The 24,239-nt window shown below is 40.7% G+C and overlaps 2 protein-coding genes across 2 annotated transcripts; one reads left to right on the forward strand and one right to left on the reverse strand.

The window, feature by feature from the left end:
• Window positions 1-308: 308 nt before the first annotated feature.
• Window positions 309-14,294, reverse strand: MYCFIDRAFT_180146 (uncharacterized protein; the record flags this gene model as incomplete). The annotated part of the gene is made up of 23 exons (XM_007934087.1): window positions 309-393; window positions 446-746; window positions 777-1,378; window positions 1,407-1,570; window positions 1,607-1,664; window positions 1,695-1,747; window positions 1,778-1,814; window positions 1,844-1,927; window positions 1,962-2,022; window positions 2,049-2,115; window positions 2,150-2,619; window positions 2,671-2,773; window positions 2,803-2,821; window positions 2,851-2,893; window positions 2,917-2,971; window positions 2,995-3,072; window positions 3,096-3,114; window positions 3,140-3,435; window positions 3,476-3,507; window positions 3,550-3,821; window positions 3,881-4,197; window positions 4,260-4,290; window positions 14,272-14,294. The coding sequence occupies 23 exons, from the start codon at window positions 14,292-14,294 to the stop codon at window positions 309-311; spliced, it is 3,270 nt and encodes a 1,089-aa protein (XP_007932278.1).
• A 4,385-nt stretch (window positions 14,295-18,679) lies between these two features.
• On the forward strand, window positions 18,680-19,446 carry MYCFIDRAFT_180147 (uncharacterized protein; the record flags this gene model as incomplete). Its single annotated transcript, XM_007934088.1, has 4 exons — window positions 18,680-18,906; window positions 18,935-19,146; window positions 19,175-19,359; window positions 19,414-19,446. The coding sequence occupies 4 exons, from the start codon at window positions 18,680-18,682 to the stop codon at window positions 19,444-19,446; spliced, it is 657 nt and encodes a 218-aa protein (XP_007932279.1).
• Window positions 19,447-24,239: the final 4,793 nt, after the last annotated feature.

Raw genomic sequence — 24,239 nt, forward strand, 5'->3', positions numbered from 1 at the left:
ATATAGTTACGCTTGATTTTAGGCTTAGTCTTAACAATAGGCTCGACTACTAGCGGTAGTAGTGTTATTAGTAGCAGCGGCAATATTAGCGACAACGAGCCTTTAGACTCGGAGTCTAATAACTGCGTACGACTTAGCACTACTATTCTTATAACAACATTAACCTTCTTCTACCTCGATTACTTCTACGCGTTTGCCGCCTATCCTCGAAAGTGTATTATATAAAGAAAGAGCCTAAAACACTGCAAATTCGGATATCTATATAGGATCTATATGCGCCGACGTATTGCCTAGTAAATACTTGATATTTAGTCGTATTTAGTGGATCCATATTCAAATTCATATTCAGATTGAATACTAAATACACTGAATACTGAATAATCATTATTCAAACTCTATAGCCATTTGTGATTTGCGAGGTAGCGTTGCCGCTTTTTCTTGACACTTCGGGATTTGTGATGTGGGAGGTGGTGTTGTCACCTTCTCTTGCCGGGCAGCTCTTGTGATTTGCGAGCTGGTGTTGACACCTTTTCTTAACAACCAGCTCTTGTGACTTGGGGGCGGTGTTGAAGTCAGCTCTTGGCAGGCGGCTCTTGTGTTTAGCGAGGTGGTGTATGCCCGGCAAGTGTGATTTACAAGGGGATGTTGAACTCTTTCCTTGAGATGTAGCTCCTCTGTGTCAACTCCCTGCGAGACCTTGGTGATTCTACGCTCCCTTTGCTGATTCGCCCTTGCGAGGAAGGAGTCTCACACTCATCAGCAAGGTCCTGCTCGACCTGTAGAGGTTGTCTTCAGACGTCTCCTGCTCTGAGGCGATCCGTGCAAGCCCTTGCCCAATCTCCATGTTGTCTCTAGCGAGGTTCTGGGCCTCTTCGACGATGATACTGGATCTAGTTCTGGCCTGGTGGATGTTCTGACAACCTCGCCCATAGGTGGACGTCGAATGAAGACCGGCGCGTCTTTGATCGGCTTCTCCGGCTTTGGCGTCAAGGGCGGCAAGTGTTGCGAGATGAGGTGAAGAGATATGAGCAGTTTATGCTGACGTTGGTATACCTGGAGATCTGTGAGCAGAATGCTCTCCAGTATCAGCAGCAGCGGGATGAAGTCTGTGATCTGAGGCTGCGTTGCGAGGACGGCGCTGAGGACGCGGGTAGCTCTGACCATTCCTGAGGACGCGGGTGGCTCCGACCATTCCTTGATAATGTTCGCCCAAGATCGACGGTTGTTGGGACTGCCAGCACGATGAACTTCTGAACTGCAGATCGCGAGAGTGATGGCGGCCCTGCCACCAGTCTCCTGCTTCTTTCGCTCGCGATTCTCGTCGGCTTCGTGCACTGCTTGCCCATGTGCTCCCAGAGCAATAGTTCTTGTAGCCGCGCTTGTTGGCCTTGCCCTCCTGCTTGCACTCGCGAGCAGGATAACCTTCTTCATTGCAGTTCGCGAAGGTGATGACAAGCCTGCTACGAGGCTTCTGCTTTTCTTGCTCGCAGTTCTTGGAATCAAGCGTCATAACTGCTGCCTCCTCAACTCCCAGCGAGTGAGAATCACCAACACAGACGGCGACGCCGAGCTACCCTCAAACAGCCAGAGCAGTACGAAAGAAAACGACGTGGCCACAGCCATCGCAGCAGGACGACCGCCATATTCTTATGGCTTCGAGCTCTCTGGTTCGTGGGAAACAGAAGAGATTTCACCGCTGCGGCTTGGAAGAGATCCTGGTTTGCGCAATCCAGTGGTTCCTTGTGGCCTTCCAGTCGGCTGGGTAAAATCAATTCACCTGCATGTCGATTGGCTTGTAAGAATGTTCGGAGATTCTGTGATTCGCAAAATGCTGCCGGCGCACGAACTTCGCTTCGATGGAACTCGAACAGTGAGACATGAGACGTCGTGTTCGGGCGCAGCTTGTGGAATTTGCCCAATGCCTGCTCTCATGAACCCATCACCGTCGTCCAAATCTTCACGTCAGATCGTCTCTCCATGATGGCTTTGGCCGGGATGTGTGCGACAACCCCGTGCGGTCAACTCGTTCGTGCTTCCGCTGATTTCACGGTGTGGGAAGCTGATCTCGAATGGATGACGTGGCGCGTAGTACTCCAGGTATGCTTCTTCAATTGGCTGTCTCTTCGTAAAGGTTCGTCCCGAGTTGAACTGCGCATGTCCTGCCTTTCCAAGCCTGCGCACGCCAAGCGAGCTCTTCCTGCACCTCATGTTGCTCATTTCCATTCAATGAGGAGTCGTAACCATGCTCTGCAAGACAAAGCACTGAGCCTGTGCGGACGTAACTCGGTTCATCGCGAAGGCGGCAGGGCGGGATCAGTCGCTGCTCGGAAGGCGTGACGTCGATGAAGACATGAAGGCATGGCGACAAGTGTTCCTCAGATTTCGACCGGGAGTCTCGTGGGGTGGAGAGAATGGAAGTGTTGTCTACGAATGTGAGTCGAGTTTCTTTCCGCGCGACTGTGAAGAAGGAGCAGAGGCATGGCGTGGCGTGGCGTGCAGGGATCGCACGCATGTATGCATATGCATATGAAGGGATCCGCGCTTCGTACAGCCAACCCAACACTCTCACCTCAAGATTATCAAAAAGCGAAGGAGAGCGTGAGCGTCTGGGGACTGAATCTTGATTCAGTCATTGTTCATCGTTGAGCAGCAGGCTCCATACTCTTTCACGGCCACCGCAAACATCCGCATCGCCCTCCTCGATTACCAAGAGAGCGGAGGGCAAGAAGTCTTCTGCCACACGTTTGGGAAACCAGGAGAACATGAAGCGTGTCTCGAATACCTCTATAACTTATGCAGCACTCGCGTGATGTCAGCCAAACTTCATCACTCCTTCTCACGCCCTTTTACAATGCCTCCTCCATCGGTTCGGCAATCAAGCCGCATCCCAATTCTGATATGCCACAGCATCAACACCTGGCGCCACACAGAGTGCTAGCACATCCACGACTTCCGTGGGACGATGAGATCGCTAATATGAAATGTTATGAGAACGTAAGATGGGTAAGGCGGAGAGATGCAAGCCGGGCAGGATACAGAGTTCTTTCCCTTCGTTATCTGAGCCATCATGTCCTATTTCAAATCGCAGTTGCCACAAGACGTCGGTTTCGATTCCTTCGCCGTCTCGGAGCAGGTTGACTTTAGCTGTACCTCATCAACGATGGCTGACTTGAGAGACTCATGCTGGACTGGAGAGTATAGCTCGGCTGTAGAGCAAGTTACATTGCTGTTGGCATCCTGGGGATGATCGTCACGGAAGTCATCAAGCCGTGTGAGTATTCGTAGCCTGCTTTGAATGTTGGCCGCGGCAGCTTCAATCTCGTAGTAGTACTGTTGGAGGAAGCGGTGGGCGCCATTGCCAGGCATGGTGAACGGTTTGAAGATGGCTTTCTGGCTGCCGCAAGCATCGTGTTCGAGATATGAAGCGTTTCGCTTCTGGTTGATAGGCTTGTTAGCTATCTAGCCAGGAATGAACTGGCTGGAAGTGGACTTGAGTAGAGGTAGCAGCTAGAAGTTTGAAGTTCTAGAACTCGGGTGGTTGTTCCCCACTGCGGGTTCCGGCTATGCCCTCGCATAGTGCTGCAGTATGCCACAGGCTACACTGACAGGCCGAAACAAGTCTGAGCCCATGGTGAGTAGGGCACAACTCCTGAATCCTGTAGTCCGTATCATTTTCCAAGGTGCGAGTGGACATGACGATGACATACCAATATCTGATGCAGAGACTCAGTCCGAAGCCAGTGTCGAATCTCTCGGGGAGATTCAAGCCGGTGAGGTTGCGTATCATAGAGGGAGCGATGGCAACGAGGCGGACCACACCACTCAAACAGCAAGCAACTGCGGATCTCTCGCCCAGCAGCGAGATTAGATCCAGGTGTACGAGTAGACTCGTTGAAGAAGTCTCGGGCCAAGTTGAGGGACGAACTTGAGTTGGAGTGGGAAGAGGCAAAGTCGCGGGTATGAAAAGAGAGAACGACGTGAAGAATGAAGAGAAGGCAGCGTGGGAGCCCGAGTTCGATAATCATCTGGGACTCTGGGAACTTTGGCTGTAAGTTTGAGGGAGAACAGGTGTTGGTGTAGCCAGTAGTCAATTTGCATAAGGGCGAGAACGTCGTGAAATTTGAGGGTGTGGCGGTCTAGCTTCACGCGATGGAGTAGGAAAGACGACAAGAACTCCGATATAGTCGTACCGGTGCGCTAGGCATTTCGAAGATTGAGGAGACTTTCTATACCGTCTTTCATAGGAGATGAGGAGAGACACGAGGAATCTCGGGCAGCGGAAGAGGATGACTGTTAAGATAATAGCAGGAAAGTCTAGTTGTAGTAATGTAGCCGATATAGGGCTTAGGAAAGCGCACCGCGATCTCCGAGAATATAAAACTGCGTTAAGCTAGTAATGAATTGCGGCTAATATATTAAAGGTAGGCTATAAGACTATGCCTTATCTAGAAGTTGTTAGAATCCGCACGCGTTATTACGAGTAGAAGGTCTAGGATTTAATCTATTCGTCCGGCGAGAAACTATAAAGCTTTGTAGCTCTAATATGCGACAATCGTGTTAGGCTCTTACTAGTCGATCTAGGCCTTGTTTTAGTGTCGCTACCGAATCTCGGTACGCTATTCGTTATAATAGAATGCTTCTACTATATTGCGATAGTAGAGGGTAACGTATAGAGATATGTTTTCGAGATCAAAAGAAATGTAGTTGCGGTAGAGGATAACCGCTTTTATAACTTCCTAAGAATTAATAAATAGCTATATCGAACGGCCGGTATAGTAAATAAAGAGAACTCCTCGGTAGTAAGGAGAACAGGCTACGCCGTTACCTTCTTAGGGCCTGTCTAAGAGCACAGTTACCGCATCGAGAGCCTGCGTTACTAGGCAATCTAGCTAGACTATAATATCTCTCGTTTTACGAAGCAATCTTAGAGGCTATACTAGCTTATAGCAATGTCTACCTAGACTCTCGCGTAATCGTACAATACGACTATATCTATTATTTAGAAGCTACCGAGCACTTTAGAAGTTAAATGTGTAGCTTTACAGACCTAAATAGGGTGTATATAACTAGCCGGAGGTAAAAGATTGATCTTAATAACCGGGTCCGCGGGTCTAGGTAGTATAATTAAAGTTATATATAGAATTGTTTCGGATAACAGTGCCGCACCTTTGAAAGCCTCGCTAGTATCTATAGGTGTATTGTTAGAACGGAGCGTGTAATAAAGCGAGATATTTAGAATGCCTAGCGTAGAGAAGGCGAGCCTTAGGGAGCTTTGTTGCTATATAGTGCCCTAAAATGTCGGCGGCTTTAGTAGCAATATAGACTTGTATTATAAGAAGCCTTTAACCAATTCTAGTACTACTAATCTCGAATATACCAACCTTTATTCAACCCGTAGCGATATACTTCAATCCTGTATCTTAGGATTAAAGTCTTAAGCTAGTATATAAAGCAGGTACGGCATTAGAGTTTGTATTGCGATCGAAAGCGGCTAGGCTCGGAGAAATGCGGTATCCGGCCGACATCGTAGCGAGAAATGTGCCTTAGATAACTATTCTAGGTTCGGAGTCGAAGACTGCGCTAAGAATAAAGGCTACGCGCTACCGGACACCTACCTTAGATATCTATAGGGTAGGCCTTATTAACCGGCATTAGTAGAGGTAGTAGACTGTCTATTAGGCGTGTTCTAGATATTAGTAACTAGAAATATAACGAAGATTCGAAAGTTATACGAAAGGAGTGCTATTCTTTACTATTTAGTAAGCTATAAGTATAATAGTCTCGAGACTAGTCGTAAGCTACGCCGCTATATACGTATAGTAGCCCTTTACTATAACGAGAGATTAGACTCGATAGTTAGCTACGGAAGTCTTTAGACTACTCGGAAGTGTCGTTAATAGTCTCGGTATACTTGTAAGTCTATAGTATCTCGTTAAACTTCTCGATCTTCTTAATGTCTATCGGTAGCATTATTAGCTAGTAGCTCTTCTTAGTGTCTCTTAACGGCGTAAAAGGATAGTATATTGCAGAGGTAGGAGCTATTAGCCTAGGCTGAATCTAAGCTACATTCTTAGGAAAGCCTATTTTACCTACAAGGACTACCCTTAGCAACAATACCCTTACCTAACTTGCTCGAAGAAGTTCTCTAAGCTAATAAGGGTTCGTACCGCACTCCGTAGGCATAAATAGGGATGCGCTACGATACTATAGGTTACGGGGTCGATAGTAAATAAAGATATCCGCTAGGGCCGATAAGTATATTAGGCCTAGGGTTGTTCTTTTTACTATACTAGAGTTATAACTTTTCGATAGTATAGGAAAAGCATAGCGATATATATAGCGAATTAGAGAAACGTTAAGATTCGGATATACTTAATATAGGACGATCCCTCTACGATTGTCTAGAGGCTCCTTATAAATTTGCCGCTAATAATAAGGGCGGCAAACCCTAGTGCGAGAGATCCGTAATACACTCTTTCTTCTAGACTCTAGGCTCTTATACTCGAGCCCTCGCTGTCTCCTTTCTATTCCGATAGACTCGTTCTCTTTCGCTAACGGTCCTCGGCGCTAGATTGTACTACTCGCGGTATAGGTATCGGCCTTAGTAAGGGGCGTTTAGCTTATCTGCCCTATTTGGCTAGGCGCTCGGTAATATAATAGGACTAAGAAGGTACCGGGATTGTCGATAGGTAGACGATGAAATTGCGGACTTCAATTCGGTACGTAATAGCGTCGAGGCTAATCTTTTCGTAGCTTGTAAGGTATATAAGTCTGTGTTTATACTAGTGTCGCCTAAGTCTAAGGATAGGTTCTTTCGAGTTATCGTAATATTCGCGCTAGTCTCTATAGTAGCTACGGGTCGATAGTAATTGCGTAGGTAATAGCCTAAGCTACTACCTTTAGTAGTAAGCTGCGACATAATTGCTAAAGTAAGCTAAGTTACAGCGTAAATGCCGCTAGGGACTACGGGTAGCGTAATATCGGCTCCGTCGGCTACGACTTAAAGCGGCAGGATCGTTCTCGGCAACAACAATTAGTAGTAGTAGCTTTTTATACCTACGAGCAGCAACACGAGCAATATTAGGGTACTTCGTAGCTAGCCTAGATAGAGTTGGTAATGTCCGGAGTCGAATAATAGAAGTAGGCATCTACAATTTACCGAAAGGAAGTTTACCGTTCGCTCGAGCTTATTCGTCTAAAAGTAAGCGGCCTCTTAGAGGGCTGCGTTACGGAAATACTAGCCGCTTATATAGGGCCGCCGGTTATATGTAGCCTACGCCGCTTATTTGCAGCCTATACGCCGCTTATTCGCAGCCTATACGCCGCTTATTTGTAGCCTATACGCCGCTTATTTAGAAGAGCCTACACGCCGCTTATAAGGGGCCGCTAGAGGATCTCTACTACTAGGGCTTGTCTTTTTATTTTATAGCTAGCTTTACTTACTTATATATACTAGATTAACTATTAAGCCTTTTCTCCTAGCTGCCTAATTTAGGTAGCCTTTTTCCTATAATTATAGTTACTTTTAGGCTTGTTTCTAGTCTGTTTATAATAGATTTTAATTAGGTATACTAAGTTAAGACAACCTTAGTTTCCTTAACTTAGTATAGTTAAGGATTCTATATCCTCCCCTACTAAAGCCTAATATACCTATAAAGGCTTTACCTAATTATAATATATAAGCTATATATAAAAGCCGAAGTAAAATAAATATACTAGAGGGAGCTAGTACTCGTACTTTATAAACAGGCCTTAATCTAAAGCCTAGAAACTTTAGTTAAGTGTTTATTACCTTTCCCTATATATATAGCTGTCTACTATATATAATATTAAGCTATAGTTGGCTTAACTAATATTATATAAGTAGAATGCAAGTAAAGTAGCGTTTGCTATATATATTTCTCTAAGTATAGGCTACCTAGCTACTATATAAAAGAATACGATTCTTCTACCCTTAACTTAAATTCTTATATTTACTAACTAACCTATTAATATACTAATAACTATTAGTTAATACTATAGTTAACCTTCCTAATATTAGTATACTATCCCGACGTTTCCCTATCCGGAGATAATACTACGTTAGTTAGGTATACTATTTATTAGGATATTATTTATAATACTAATATACTATAGGATAGTAGTAGCTACTTAGATACCTATTAACCTAAACAACCTAGCTAATCCGGCTATATTTAGCGGAGGTAGTAGCAGGGGTAGTAGTAGGGATTATAATAAGCGCCCTCCTTCGAAGCCGGCTAGGCTATAGTAAGGCAAGGTAGCTTAGCGTTAGCGTATACTTAAGGAGTTGCGAGCTAGGTTAGCTACCCTATAATAGGAGAAGCGGGAGGACAATAGTCGTATACTACTCGGTATATTTATAAAGGGTATATCGCTAAACCTCCTAGAGATCTATAAGAAAGGTCGTTAAGCGAAATAGTCTACGTCTAAGAGACTAAGATCTAGTTAGGTATCGAAGGAGCTACGCCCTCTACGAAGTAGATAGAGATACTTATTAATTGGCAGACTAATAACAACCCGCTTTAGGTTATTCGCGCCCCTCGCCTAGCTTAGCCTTAGATAGTTAGTACGCTAGCTAACGAGCCGACTATTAATCCTAGCAGCGGCGGCAATTATATTCCGTTAATTATCATATCTAAGGTCCGTAGAGTCGTTCGCTTAGAGAATAGAGATACTTATACTAGTTGTTAGCGCTGTAGCTATTAGTACTTTAATAGTTATATTACGGTTCTAGGATTGTTCGAAGGCGCCTACTTAGAGTGCGCTATAACTAATTACTACGACTAGTATTCGCTATATTCTAATTACGGTTAGAAGGCTCCTTATACTAGTAGTTCTTCAAATACCCTAAGTATTGCGGCGTTAGACCCCTAGGGTACTACTTACTACGATCGTTCTATATTAAGTATATACGATCGTCGTAGCAATCCTATATTTACCCTATACAACTTAATAAGCCCTTAACCTCGGGCTAAACTAGTTCGCGCCTTTCTAAATAACAACCGGATTCCTATTAACTTTAGCCGCGTTTTTAATACGTAGGAAACTAGTAACCGTAATAGTATTATCCTACTACTATTCCGTTACCGCTCGAGCTCTAATCCTACTTAGGCTCGTACTATAGTTTAGTAGATTTTAAAAAATTTCCCATAGAACTTTAACTAGAACCATTCCTAAGGTATACTATTTAATCCTATTAACTAGCGCCCTATAATCCTAAGGAGAACTAGGAGAAGGATAACGATAACGGTAACGATACTAATATAGGCTAAGTTAAGGTCTAATTAGGATTATTTAGGAGGTTAGAGATTTTCTAGATAAAACTACTAATATATTTTTATCTTCTAATTCTAGTTTAGAGATCTAGATTATAGTATTAGAGGTCTAAGAATCTTAAGGGCTCGGCCGGCTCCTTTAGCTATTAGGTCTAATACGAGTTATAATAGAGTAATAAGCTTAGGAGTTTGTTTAATTTTCTTACTTCGAGAATAATAGCCTAAAGGCTAGAGTTAGGATAGTTAATACTCCTCTATAGAGTACTAGAGAATAAAAAACTTCTTTACTATCTTACTATATTTCTACTATCCTAATCTCTAAAGAACCTCTTCCTTAGAGGATTGCTCCTTAACCGGAACGTCTCTAATAGAATAGTTTAGCTTTTTTAGAAACCCGTTGTTTCTTTTCTACTCTTTTTTTAGATTCTTAACAACCTTAGATATTAGTATTAGGGCTAGCTAGGATTTAGGTATCTTACTCTAAGTATCCTATTCCTATAGATTAGAATCTATAATATCTATAGGTTAATCAGGTTTCTCGGCTTCTATTTTCGAAGGCCTAAGTATTAGTTATATTAAATCCTAAGGATTAGGGAGTATAGGTTTAGGAGCTAACTAATCCTTTATAATTCCTAACTCCCTATCCTCTTCCTTTTATAGCTTAGCCTATATCTAATTAACCTACTTTTAGACTTAGATAAGCTAAGATTATTTCTTCTTTCTTCTTTGCTTATTTTTCCTGTCTCTTAAAACCTACTCTACTATTTTTAGGTTTGATTTTATAATTAAATCTCCCTCCCCTACTAAGAACCTTCTTACGCCTATGTAAAGTTAGCTACTAGATTAGGTCTCTTAAAGATTTAACTATTCGCTTTCCGGTATAGTTAATAACTCCTTAAAGCTAGGAATTAGATCTTACTAAGAAAGGCGATACTTAATCTAGGGATTTAATACTATAGCGACTTGTCCGTTTAGTAGCCTACTATTAGGATACTTATACTAAAAATAAGTAGTATCCGAGTAATGTACCTTAACTAATCTACTCCTATATATTAAATGCTTTAGTATCCTCCCTTCTAGAGTCTATAATATATACGTTCTAAGCTAATAAGCGTTCTTAATCTTATAGGGCCTAATCTACTTTAGCTAGAGCTTAGTAAGTTTAGGGTTTTATAACAATACCTAATTCCTAACCTTTAAGCGAGGACCTTTATCTACTAGATTCTCTAGTTAGACAAGCTTTCTTACTATAGCCCTCTCGAGTAGTCGCTAGTTTACAAGCTAGCTAGTATATTTAACCTATAGTATCCTAGATCTAGGATCTATAGTCTTAATATTAAGAGGTCTTATTTAGTTCTTATCCTCTAATATCTTTAGATACTAGCTCTATACTAAGTAAAAGGGTAAAGACTAGTATACTAGATATTGTCTATATCTCGTATACTATATAGCCTTAGGTAAGAATATATCCTATAGCCTAACGTTAGAACTATTATATATCTTAGTTAAAACATTACCTAATATGCCATTAAGGTTCTTAACTCTGCTATTTATTATCGGATAGTATAGTAAGGCAAGCCTATACTCTATCTTAAGCCGCTTGTTTAAGTTTATAACTACTCTTAACAAGAAATTCTTACTATTGTCTAAAAGCAGTTCTCTTAGAGGCCTATATTAATAATATATATCCTCGTATATAAATATAACGGTTTCTTTATTATCTGCTAAGGGAATGTCTCTTATAACTAGCTAACTAGTAGTAATATTAATAGCTATAATAGTAAAGGTATCGCTAAAGATTAAGGTAGGAAATAGCGTAACGATATTAATTGCCTATCTTTTTAATAGCTATAACTTAATATCTGCTTAGGTATATTAAATCTCTTAGGGGCTAAACCTTTGTTCTAAGTTAACTAATATTAAGGGCAAGCTTTAATATATCTTCTTAATTCTTTTTTATAGTAGGCTACTATACCCTAGTCTTAGAGAAACCTATAATACTCGGGAGTCTAAAATAGCTATAGTTCTTATATATTGTTTCTATAAAATCTATTCTCTAGGTTAGCTCTAGGTATAGTACAGTGCCTTTATTATTAGGAAGGGTAAACCTAAGATATTCTTCTCCGTTAATATAGAGAATCTTAAACTCGTCTTAGCTTTCCTTAAGTATAGACTAGAGGTAGGTACTCTTTAGTAGAGTACTAGACTTTTTAAAAGCAAATATAGCTTTAGGGAAGTCTTTAATCTCTTTAGGCTTTATCCTTAAAGCTACTAGCCTATTATAAATAACTATAGCACTGTTATCTTACTAAGAAATGTTAGCTAGCCTAGTTCCTATAAAATCTAGTCTTCTTAATAAAGCATTAGGAACGATAGCTTTAGACCCCTTTCTATATCTATTATCTAGGTTGTATTCTTAGAAGTGTTTAGCCTATCTAGCAATCCTTTTGCTTTGCCCTTTTATATAGTTTAAGTATTTTAAGCTTTAATAATCTATAAAGATAGTAATAACTTAGCTATTACTAATACACTTGTCCTATATCTTAAGACCTTCTTTAATAGCAAGCCCTTCCTTTATATAAACTAGGTAATTTAACTTAGTACCTTATAACTTCCTTCTACTAAAGGCTATAGGGTAGAGTTTCTTATCTTTACTAAGCTAATATAGGGCTATACTAATAGCCTATTCGGATATATTAGTCCTAATAAAGAGGGGTTTCCTAAAGTCTAGCCTAATAAACATAGGGGAAGAAGATAGGGCTAATTTAAGGGCCCTAAATGCTACTATATATTAGGCATTCAACTTAATAGGCCTATTCTTCTTTGCTCTAAGAAGAGCATTACTCTCCTTTAGTAGGTCTAATTAGGGTATAGCTAATTTAGCAAATCCCTTAATAAATCTATAGTAGTAGCTTACTAGCCCTAGGAATTGTCGAATCTAGGTAGCTATTATTAGGGTTAGCTACTTAGAAATTATCTCTACCTTGTCCTATATATATTTAACTTAGTAGTTAGTCACAATATAGCTATAGAATATAACCTACTTAATACTAATCTTATACTTCTAAGAGGAGTATAACAACTCGTTATCTCTTAGTCTCTAAAAAACTTCCTTTAAGTATTTAGTATACTCCTCCTTAACCTTATAAAAATTAGAATATTATCGAGGTATATAATAATAGTCTTCTAGAGCAAATCTCTAAGGATATAATTTGTTATAGTTTAAAAAGTAGCTAGTATATTAGTTAGGCTATAACTAAGAATTAGTATTTCCTATCTCTAGTATTAAAAGCTATCTTAGGAATATCGTTAGGATATACTAAGAGCTACTAATACCTAGAAAGAAGGTCTAACTTAGTAAACTATTCCTCTTTGCGATAGTATCTAAGTAATCCTATACCCTTAGTAAAGGAATTAGTATTTCCTATCTCTAGTATTAAAAGCTATCTTAGGAATATCGTTAGGATATACTAAGAGCTACTAATACCTAGAAAGAAGGTCTAACTTAGTAAACTATTCCCCTTTGCGATAGTATCTAAGTAATCCTATGCCCTTAGTAAAGGGCAGCTATTCTTAGTTATAATAAAATTTAAGGCCCTATAATTAATATATATCCGCTATTTTCCTCCTAGTTTTAGGATAAGTAGAATAGGGCTCCCCTAAGGTAAATTAGAAGGCCTAACTAATTAATCCTTTAAAGGAGTTTAATTTAGTTAGCCTACTCTTATAATTGTCTAGGGTTTGGCTTATACGTAGGATAATTTACTAGTTTAGTATATCCTATATTAATCTAATAATCCTATTTTCGCTATATAGGGAGATAGTTAGGGATAGGTTCCTTTCTAGAGCTTAGGGAAGCTATAAATAATTAATTAGAAGAAGGAATCCTTAGACTTTAGAGGTTTAGGATCCTATCGCTTTTCTTTAATAGTACAATAGGTTTCCTTTATAATTACTAAGTATCTTAGGCTACTATTCTTCCTAATAGTTTCTAAAGAGTATACTAAAGTATATATTTCTACTTCTAAATCCGGGGACAGATTAAAGATCTTAGAGTTAGACCGAAGAGTATAGGACCTTCCTACTTTCTCCTTAAGGCCGACCGTTCTAATTTACCAATTAACGGAGGGATTGTGTGATTAAAACTAGTTAAGCCCTAGGATAGTATTAAAGTTAGGGATATTTAATACTCGAGTAGATATAATATCTTAAAAAGAACTGATCTAGTGTAGAAGTAGAATACCTTTAGTCGAAAATAGAACTTAGCTATTAGCGAGGGCTACTAAGGAAGGAGAGAGGTTAATCTTAAGTAAGGTAGGGAGTCTTTTAGCTAGGGACCTATTAATATATATCTTAGAAGCTATAGAATCTAATATAAATTTGTATTTTAAATAATTAGTATATATAACGAATATTGCAAATAATATTTAGTCTTTTGCCCTAGTATAATAACGAAGGGATTGTTACTAGAGGCTTGCTTTTTAGTAGGCTCTTTAGCCTCGGAGTAGAGTCTACTAATTATTTTTTAACGAGTAGTCTTTTTTAAAATATCCCCTTTGTTTATACTTAAAGCACTTAACTTTACTAAGGTCCTTCTTCTTCTTAACGTTATTTTTATTAGAAGTATTCTTCTTAGCGTTAGTCTAGAACAAAGTATTAAGAGCCTAGCTACTAGTAAGCTGTTTTTCTAGCCTAGTAATAGAGTCGTTTAGGGCGTTTAGCTTGTCCTTATTTCTAAACTAAACTTTATTAATCTCGATAGCTTGTCTTCTAAAATATTCCTAGGACTTTTCTAAGTCCCTAATAAGAATGCTAGAACCCTAAGCTACAGGTCTTTCCTCGCGACCTCAACGACGGCGAAACGAGAACTTGTCTAAAGCACGAAAGTTTAGTAGAACATTAGCAGCCGATAGTGTTTTGCATCGATCGCCTATCTCGCTTCCGCAACTAGTAGGATATAGTAGCATTAGAACACAGCAAAAGGGAGCAGGCGGCCATCACGGTGTAGCTGTAGCAGCTTAGCAATACTAAGTCGACTCTAGCTTTCGCATTATTAGTGCCTTACAAAAGGGCCCGGACTGTTTTTCGCGGGGAACGAGGGCTACTACCTCACACCTCTTCTACTAGCTATACTACTACATCTCACCAAATATACCTATTACACGGTTGGAAATTACTGTATACTATATTAACTTGTATACTAAGTCCTCTCGTGTGTATCTAACACCTATTTTAGTGTTGTTCGTAGCATATCCGCCTAAAAGCCGTATTTTTAGTACCTATTTGCCTAAAGCCGCACCCCCCTCCCTCGATCTATATAGCAGCTAACCTACTACTATAGCTCTACTTACTAAACAAGACGAGAACCTTATTTAATAGGCATTAGACGAGGGTTGGAAGAGTAGAGATATTGTACAGTTGTTGCTCCGCGATAGACGTAGCTCTCGTACTACTATTTGGACTCGAATAACTAGGTAGAATAGGACTGCCACTGTGTTTCTAGTAAAGGGTAGTAGGCCGCATATAATTACGCTAGCTATGCGAGACGACCTACTGGACTTCTTAACAATAAGAAGTATATACTAGTTAGAAGAGATGCAGATTATATTGCTAGAAAATCACTAAGAATAGGTGTCACAATCGACTATTAGTCGTTGCTTGTCAAGCAGCGACTTTACACACAAACTGCTGTCTCGTACGGCTTCACAAAGAGACTCTATAGCAAGGGCTCTATTTGAGGCTAAATTACAGTCATTTGCAGCCTTCTAGATTATATGCCTTGACGAGTCTTATACCTCTAATAAGACTGTACTTAGAAGGCGTAGATGGGCACCAAAAGGTATTCTAGCAAGGGATGTCTAACACCTACACTATTCGCAGCGATATACGGTCCTTCTAGTATATACGATTGATAGCTATCTTCTAGAGCTACTAATCTAGCAAGGCAGCGTCAATAGTTACGACTTTATTGAATTCGTACGCTATCGAATATTGCTACGTTGTACGCTATATCTAGGTCTACGGTTAGTTATATTGCTAGATAACTATAGCACCTATTTAAGAGCTATTCTAAAGGAGATGTACTTAGCGAAGGGTGTATACCTACTCTTCCTTCTACTATATTCGCCTGACTATAATGCCATTAAACTAAGCTTCAAACACCTCAAGCACTAGATTAAGAAGCACTAGCAAACAATACCTAAGTATAGATTACCTCACTAGTAAGCAGACTTTTAGGCATACCTAGAACTAGCATATAAACGATAGGGTGACAATATCGACTACTTAGCTCAGTTCAAGCACTATAAAGTGCTCGAGAAGCTATATAAATATAGTCCGATAATGCCGGTAGAGATATAGAATAAGAGGCAGTAATCGTAGTATACGCTAAATTCTAGCTCGATTTGTGCGTAGAGTGCTAAGACCTTCTATACCATAGTAAATCAATGCTGTATTCTCTTCTGAAGAACTTCTGACGGTTGCTATTCATATTGTTGCCATCCGCAGTTACTATATAGTCTCCTAGTAGTGTGGAAATTTCGAGGCTTAGCATATCGGACTAAATCCCGAAATATCCGACGTTTAGCTGTATCCTATATACTATTACAACAACACTACATTATTATAATTATTATTGCCGGGCATTCGACAATAGGTGCGGCGCTCTTATATAAAAAAACAACGATATAAATCGCATATGTAGTTGTAGTACTATCTATCGGAAAACAAAACTCGCATTATCGGCTAAGCTTAAAGAAGCCGAGGTACGAGTTAGAACAGCAATAGTGGGGTCAAACATTCAGCTGTCAAAGATTTAACACCTATATAGCGCTAGAAGTTAACGATATTATATCTAAATCAATCTATTTAAAGCACGCGGTCTATCTATAATATCGCCTCTTACATCTCTAAGTTGTAGAATCAAAATCGGATAGGTAGTAGTAGTAATCTGTGCAGCTAGGGTTAGCAAAGCTAGCTTGTTGTTATATCGGCTTTATACCTCTCAATTTCGGCCACTTTAACGCATTATAGCAAAGTCTATAACTCGCTTACGAAGCGCCTACCTAATGCCGAAGGCAGGCACTACTCTCGCCAACCTATTCTTATTCTCTTAGCGTCGCAGTTGTCGTAGATTCCAGGCATCATCTATAATAGCTTTAATAATAGCTTCCTGCCTATTCTACTATATCGGATGCTATTAGAAGAACCAGACCAAGAAGAGAGGTGTCTCTATATAGTCACCTAATATAGTACTAATATCCGGCGGCACTAGCGAGCTACGGAGCTGTTACTATAGCGGAGGCTAGACCTGCTATTAAGGCTGGACCTGCTGTTAAGGCTGCAGGGCGCTAATAAGAGCAGGGTTGGCTATTATTAACTGCAATAGCATTAGATTGAACTGTTATTGCTACTGCTGCTACTGTTGCTGTTATTAGAGCAAGGCTATTAGCAGGATAGACTCGCTACTGCCGCTATTGCTAGTCGGTTGCTATCGCTCCGCAGTGAGGGCGCTAACAAGACTGTTAATTGTATACTGTTACTAAGAGGCCTTATTCTTCGCAGAAGCGGCGGTCTTTACTTATATGTGTTCTTCGTAAGAAGCGACAATCTTGTTAGCAAGCTCTGCAGGCATATAATGTAGAAGAGCGCTATTAACTCGGACTATATTAGCAAATTCCTTCGCGTGAGAGCCTATTACACTATAATAGATACTATAGCGTTTGTAACAACCAATTCTACGGCCTAACTTCTTATTGTCGCACTAGTAATCGTTGCATTCAAACTGCTTAAATACAGTCGAGAATACCTCGTCGTCTTTACGGTATTCTTCCTTAGTCTTGTCGTTAGTATTCTTTCGGCTATTCTTAACCTAAGAGGCTAGTTGTAGTAGCTCTAATGGATTACTGTCAATCTTAACAAACTAGTCACTATTTAGTAGAGTTGATAGTCGATTAGGCATAGTAACGCGCTTGTAACTCTTAAGGACCTCAATTATATAGTAAGTATTGGTATTAGCGCAATAGCGTAAGAACTTAGCCACCTCTTCGTAATAGTCGTCCTCGTAGATAATAGCGTAGAAAGTCTTCGAGCGCTTCGGTATAGATGGCCGTATACAGTAGATAGTAAATATACGGTCTATCTGTTAGTATAAGCCGAGTCCTTCTACGAACACCTAGGAAGCTACTCTGTCTTCTACCTTCCGTATTAACTGCGCTATTTTATTGTTATACGGCCTCGAGTAGGCATAGTCTATATCGTCGTCTTCTAGCACATCATTAATAGTTATAATGTTATGCTATTTGCCGTCTATTCGATACTAAACGACCTATGTAAGGTCTACGCTAAAGGGCTTCTTATTGTTGGCTCGTAGCTTCGGTGTTAGTATAGCTTTAGGTATACGCGAAGTCGGTCGGCGTTGCGAGCTAGCTTCTAACTGCGATTTCTTAATAACGCTATTAGATATCGATATAGGCTTAGCAGGAGGTTTATTAGATAGGTCGGCGCTATTATTCTGCCGTTTAGATGATGTTCTACGTACCTTGTTTCGTAGTGTTTTACCCTCTGTCGCTTTGCGCTTGCGCGTAGAAGCTAGCTTCGCGCCCGCAGCTAATATCCCCGAAACTAGCTCTTTCTTAATACTCTATCGCACACTACGCTAACCCCTCTTAACGGGCACACTAGTTCTACGAGGCACGGCTTTTAGTATAGACTTTAGTGTATCTAACGGTCTCGGCGGAACTGTAGCCCTACGAATAGGTTGCTTCTCGATAGTAGGAGGAGGAGGTATCTAAGAAGTCTTCTCTAGATCGGCAGGCACTGTTTCCGCCGCTCCTTTCGAGCGTATATATATCGTTGTATCTTCTTTACTAGACTCTTTACCTAGCAGTCTATTCTCCTTGTCGTTGTCCTCGTTGTCGTCGTTGTTAGTATTAGTGTTGTATAAAGACCTAAGCTACTAACTAAATCGCACTCCGTCGTCTTATGTTTCTAGGTTATTAAATGCCTCGGTAGCTCGTAGACTATACAGCTCTTGCTAGTACACCTGCTTATTAAACGGAAGAGTACTAGGTAGATACTGTATATCTTGTTGTTGCTATAGGGATTGGGCCCGAAAATCGCGTGGTTGCGTAAATAGGGGCGGCTTAGGCAGCTAAGAAGACAATATAGGTAGACTGCTTAGAAAATTACTAGTTTCTATAGTAATACTGTCTCTGCTATTAGACTAAGTCTTAGGGATAGTATTATACTACATTCTATGCAAAAAACGCGTACATAAACATATAATAGTCGCGTTAGGTAGTAGGTGGGAGGTAGAGGTAGGTTGGGCTAAACCTAGCTAAAATCAGTCCGGGCCCTTTTGCAAGCTAGAATAGCTAGCTATAATGGCCAGAGGTTGGGCGTTCTCCGCCCCTTCTCGGTTCGCGCGTGGGACAGCGTCTCGACCTTTCCAAATATCTCACTTACATGTCGAAGAATGTCATAAGCTCCCAAGGCTGCATGCTAGAATGAGCAAGTCACATGTGGAAATTGGTCTCACGATGGTCGGATGGATCTGCTTGAGATCTCGATTGGCACTGGTCCCTTCGCTGCGGTGCTTAGAAGCATGGCTGTATCAACGCAGCCAGTGGATGTGCTAGGTCTGCAATACCTGGACTGTGGGTGGAACACTGTTCTGCGGCCGACCGAGCATGTATACGGCAGGACGGCGAGGTAAAGGGTATACAATCTTTCCAATGGAGTTGGAAGGGTGGCGTGTTAGGCACGGCCTTCTCCAGTATCACCAAGCAAAGCATGGCAGTCGGTAGTGCGTACTGGCGCTGCAATCAGTGGAGACAAGCAAGCAGAATTCGTGGCAGTCAAAGTTGACGTGAGTTGAGGATCGGAGTCGTGTGGGTACCTTCTTGGAGAAATTCGAGAGAGACCAGATTCGGTGGTCATCGCTCCTGAGTTGGGAAGGTCAGTGGGTATGCGCTTGAGAAGTACGCGCGCTTCTAACATCCTTCATGCGATCATTCTCGCAAGATTGTTTTCTGCTTGGGCAAGTATCTATGATGAAAAGCAGGTGAATTCACTTGCAATTATACAGACTATGCTACGAAAACGGATGTCACTCCAGAGCCATGGCTGCGACTGCCTCCATAATCTATAAATCTATGAATAGCCCTCGATCGAGAGCTGGGGCTGCGACTTCTCTATCGAGAATGAATGGCCTGGAGTAAACAGGAGGACGCCATAGTTAGTGCAATCCCCTAATTCTTTGCTAACAGCTCGACAGCAGGTTTCGAGTCGACAACGAGCTGGCAGGCAGCGACAACAAATTGCGACTGACTTGGAGTGTGTGTCTAGGTGTCAGGGTCCATCACGTGCCTAATGCCTGAGGCTACAACTGCTGCACTTTATCTTCGGACTTCTAGATAGATTAGTCCTTCTTCCGAATACATCAGTTACATTAAGTAGTTATAAGCCCCCTGCGTTTTTCTAATACGCATTCTACGTTCTAATTACAACTCTACCGACTACTATATAGCTAGTATTATTACTAGAAAATTCGCGCGCCGCCGCCAATACCTTATTGTCGCCGCCGTCGCTACTACTCGAGTGTTCTAGTAGGAGCTAGACTCGAGTCGGTTACTATTAGTATTAGCTGTCCGCTATACCTAGTTTTAATATTAGTATTAGCTGTCCGCTATACTAAAACATAGGCGCGCCTATCGGCCGCCTTTTAAGACAAGTCTATAGTCTCTTTCTATATCGCCGTCGCTGTCCGCAATAGCTCCCCCTATAACTACTAACGCTTATATAAGCAATATCCCTAAGCTAAAGAACAAGGAGAATTATCTAGTATAGGCCTATGCCGCTAAGGGTGCCCTTAAAGGCATATAGGTATAGCGCTATATCTAAGGGACTCGCCTAAAGCCTAAGATTAAGCTGTTATCTACTGAAACATAGGAGCAATTTAAAGACCGCTAAGATAAATAGGAGGCAAAGGACTAGTTAGCGCGTACGTAGATATTCGCTAACTATATATCGGAGATCTAGTAGTCGTTACTTAGACTCGATACCTCTAAGGTAGTATAGGATTATCTATATAAGAAGTATACTAGTAAAGGTAGGTCTACTAAATTCATACTCTACTAGGAATACATTACCCTTCGCTACGATAGTAAGGACGTTAAGAAGTTCTATAATAAGTATAAGAAGAAGCTCGGTACCTTAAAGGACACTAAATTAGCTATTAGCTAGTATTAGGCTGTCTATATGTTTATTATATAGATCTCTCTATTCTACGAGGCTTTCGTATAGATGCGCCGTAAGCAAATGCGCGCCTTAGAATATACTATTAATAACAGCACCCTTAACAACATTATTAGCGCGTTACTTAATAAGAATATAGCTTAATTGAACTAGGCCTAATACAATAGTTTCTTCGGTCTCTAGCGCTAGCAACTATAAGGTAATAGCAATAGCAATAGTCGAGGTAACTCGAACCGTAGCGGTCGTAGTAGCCGCGGAAACAATAACAATAATAACGGTCGAGGCCGCGGTAGAAGCAACTAGAATAGTTATTAGTCTAACTGTAAGAAGTGCGCCTATTATTAGGGGTTACACCCTTCTAACCGCTACTATACTAAGTACCCTTACCTAAAGGAGGAAGACCGACTACGTCGTAAACAGTAGAAGGCTAAGAAAAAGAGGGTGTAGTAATAGCAGTAGCGTAGACTAACTGCTTAGTAATAGTAGCAGCCGCTATCTAGTTAGAATAGTGCTTAGGGGCTGTATACGGCTAATGCTACCCTAGGGGTGTTATTAGGCCTAAGCGACAATTACGCCTTTACTATAAACACTATAGTTACTATTAGCGACTAGGTTTCTACGGCTCTTACTACTAGCACTCGTACTACTAATTAGGTTGTCGACTTAGGTACTAGCATATATATAGTTAACGACACTTTATTGCTTATTAAATATAAAGGCTGTTACATTCCTATTCGGTTTAGTAGCAATACGAAGCACGCTACGATAGTTAGTATAGCTTAGACGGAGGTTGTTAATAAGCGTAGTATAAGCAACATAAAGTTGTCTAATATACTATATATGCCTAGTCTAGCAGCCAACCTTCTATCTACTAAGAAGCTTGCCGACAAGGGCTGTTTCTACCGTAATAACAAGCGTGTGCTGTTTACGATAGTAGAGGGCAATAAGGTCACTGTCGCTTAGACATACCGAAAGAATAGTCTCCCCTACCTCTATATACTAACCTCTAGTCTAGATAGTAAGGTAGTTGCCCTTTTGTTAAAGAAGGGGGTGCCTATAGGCACTATAGATAAATAGCATCTGCGATATAGCTATATTCATTACTGTAAGCTACTAAGAATGGAATCTAAGGGTTAAATCGTTATTACTAGTACTAAGAAGGACTTCCGCAACTACGTTGCCTATCGCATAGCTATATCGCATAAGGAATACAATCGGCTACTACGCGTACGACTATCTACTATTTACTATATTGTCTGTATTAATGTAGTTACTATTACTAATCCTAGTCTATTATAGGAGCGCTATTTCATACTGTTTATATACGCTAAGTTAGGCTATCGACACGAATATACTAGTACGCTCAAGTTAGGGGCTATAGTAGCTATTAAGGACTATCGTATACATATCCGTATATAGACTAGTTACTTAATCCTAATCTACCGCCTTAATAGAGGGGGTAAATACGGCGGAAATTAGCTATTAAATTAAGCTCGAGACGAGGGCATTATACTACAAGTTACTGCACCTTATTCTTTAACTTAGAATAGCCTTGCTAAGGTTAGCAATTACATCGTATATACGACTGCGAGAAAGATAATGCTATACGCTAACCTTCCGAAGTCTCTATAGCTATATACTATTGCCTCCGCTATATAGGTCCTTAATATTACGCTAACCGCTAACGGAGGAAGCCTATATACTATTGTCGCCAAGGAGCTTAATTAGTTACGAATATAGCCGCGTCTTTAGCACCTTCGAGCGTATAGCTATACGTTAATTGCCTACGATTATAGTATTGCTCGTAGAAAGAAGATAGATAGTAGACGTCTTGTTAGCAAGCTAGTTAGCTATACTAAGGGCTCTATAGACTCTAGAAAGTACATAATCTACCTGCCTAATTAATATAAGGTTGTCGCTTCTAAGGATGTTCAGTTTATTAAGTTAGATAGTAACCTTCTACTTCTAAATAGCATAGATCTATATACTAATCCTAATAACCCTTCTAAGAGCGAGTTTATTAGCATTAAGTCTATTATGCCGGCTCTATTCAATTCTATAAGCAACGAGGCTCCGTTACTAGCCGACGCCGCTAGTGTAGTCTAGCAGCTTCTAGCCTAGTAAGAAGAGCCTCTAGACGAGCCTACTTAGGATATAGAGGTAACTAATAAGGTCGCTAGTCCGTTACTACTCGACGATGACCTGCTAGACGTTCAACTACTAGCTTCAAGTAATAAAGATAGTTTCTAGTCCGCTAAAGAATAGCTAGTATACGACCTATAGGCTAAGAAGGGCGAGCCTAGCTAGTTGCCTAAGTTTAAGCGGCTAACTAAGATAGGCAATCGTTCTATACGCAAGACACGAAGCAATAAGAGCGCTCGTAAACTGTTACGTAGATATCTGGCCGATTGTAGCGTCTAGCGGTCGACTCGACGTATAATAGCTAATATGCCGATAGCCTATATTAAGGGCTTTATAGCCTCCTGCTATATTGCTAAGCAGTCCGATAAGCCTAAAGAAACTATCCCTATTCCGAAGAGTTACAAGGAAGCAACTTAGTCGCTATATTAGCTATAGTAGAAGGAAGCTTACGAGGCTAAATACAAGTTACTAATTAACAACTATATATAGGTTTATGTATCTCGGTTAGAGGTGCTAGAAGGTAGGAAGGTTGTTCGTAGTCGTTAGGTCTTTACTATTAAGCGAGACGCTAATAGAAATATAAGCCGGTTTAAGGCTCGTTAGGTCGTCCGTAGCTTTATATAGGTTAAAGGACAGGATTATAACGAGACCTATGCGGCTGTTACTAAGCCTTGCACGCTTCGAGCCTTGTTTAGCCTAATTGCTTATTACGACCTAGAAGCTAAGCAGTACGATATTCTAACTGCCTTCCTTAACGCGCTTATTAGTAACAAGTACAAGATCTACGTTAAACAGCTATACGGCTTTAAGGACCGTAGTAGCAAGGGTATAGTTTGCCTATTGCTAAAGGCACTATATAGTCTAAAGTAGTTACTAATGCTGTAGTATAAAGAGCTTCGGAAGTACTTAAAGAGCCTAGACTTTATACTAATGTTAACTAACGTATGTGTGTTTAAACACGTTCTTAGCGGCTCGATTATCGTTATTTACGTCGACGATATAATTATTATCGCCTATAGCCTATTAGTACTAGAGGCCGTTGCCTAGTTGCTAAAGGACCGCTTTAATATACGAGAACTAGGCGACCTTTACTACTATCTCGGCATGCGCATTATCCGCGACCGTAATAAGCGTACTATCTACGTCGTTTAGGACGCCTACTTAAATAGGCTCTGCGAGAAGTATAGTATACGTAGACGTATCGGTCTAACTACTCTAATAGCGCCTCGTTACGTTAAGACATCTATTTAACGCGCACCTAAAGGCTATACAGCTAGTGCCGCCTTTAAGACTTAGTATTAAGAAGGTGTTAGTAAGGCGCTATAGCCAGCTATAATTACACGATTTAATGCTTGCTATACTATAGGCCTATTATTACGATTTATCTCTAACCCGACCGAGGAATACTATGCCGCGCTTCTTTAGCTAATTAAGTACCTAGTTAGTACTCTAAGCCGTAGCATGCGCTTCTAAGGCAGTTAGAACGAGGCTAACGACCTCAAGTTTGCTAGATACTATAATGCCTTATAGGCTAATAATCCGGTT

Source organism: Pseudocercospora fijiensis (genome assembly GCF_000340215.1).
Source record: "Pseudocercospora fijiensis CIRAD86 unplaced genomic scaffold MYCFIscaffold_14, whole genome shotgun sequence".
In the NCBI taxonomy this organism is placed as follows: domain Eukaryota; kingdom Fungi; phylum Ascomycota; class Dothideomycetes; order Mycosphaerellales; family Mycosphaerellaceae; genus Pseudocercospora; species Pseudocercospora fijiensis.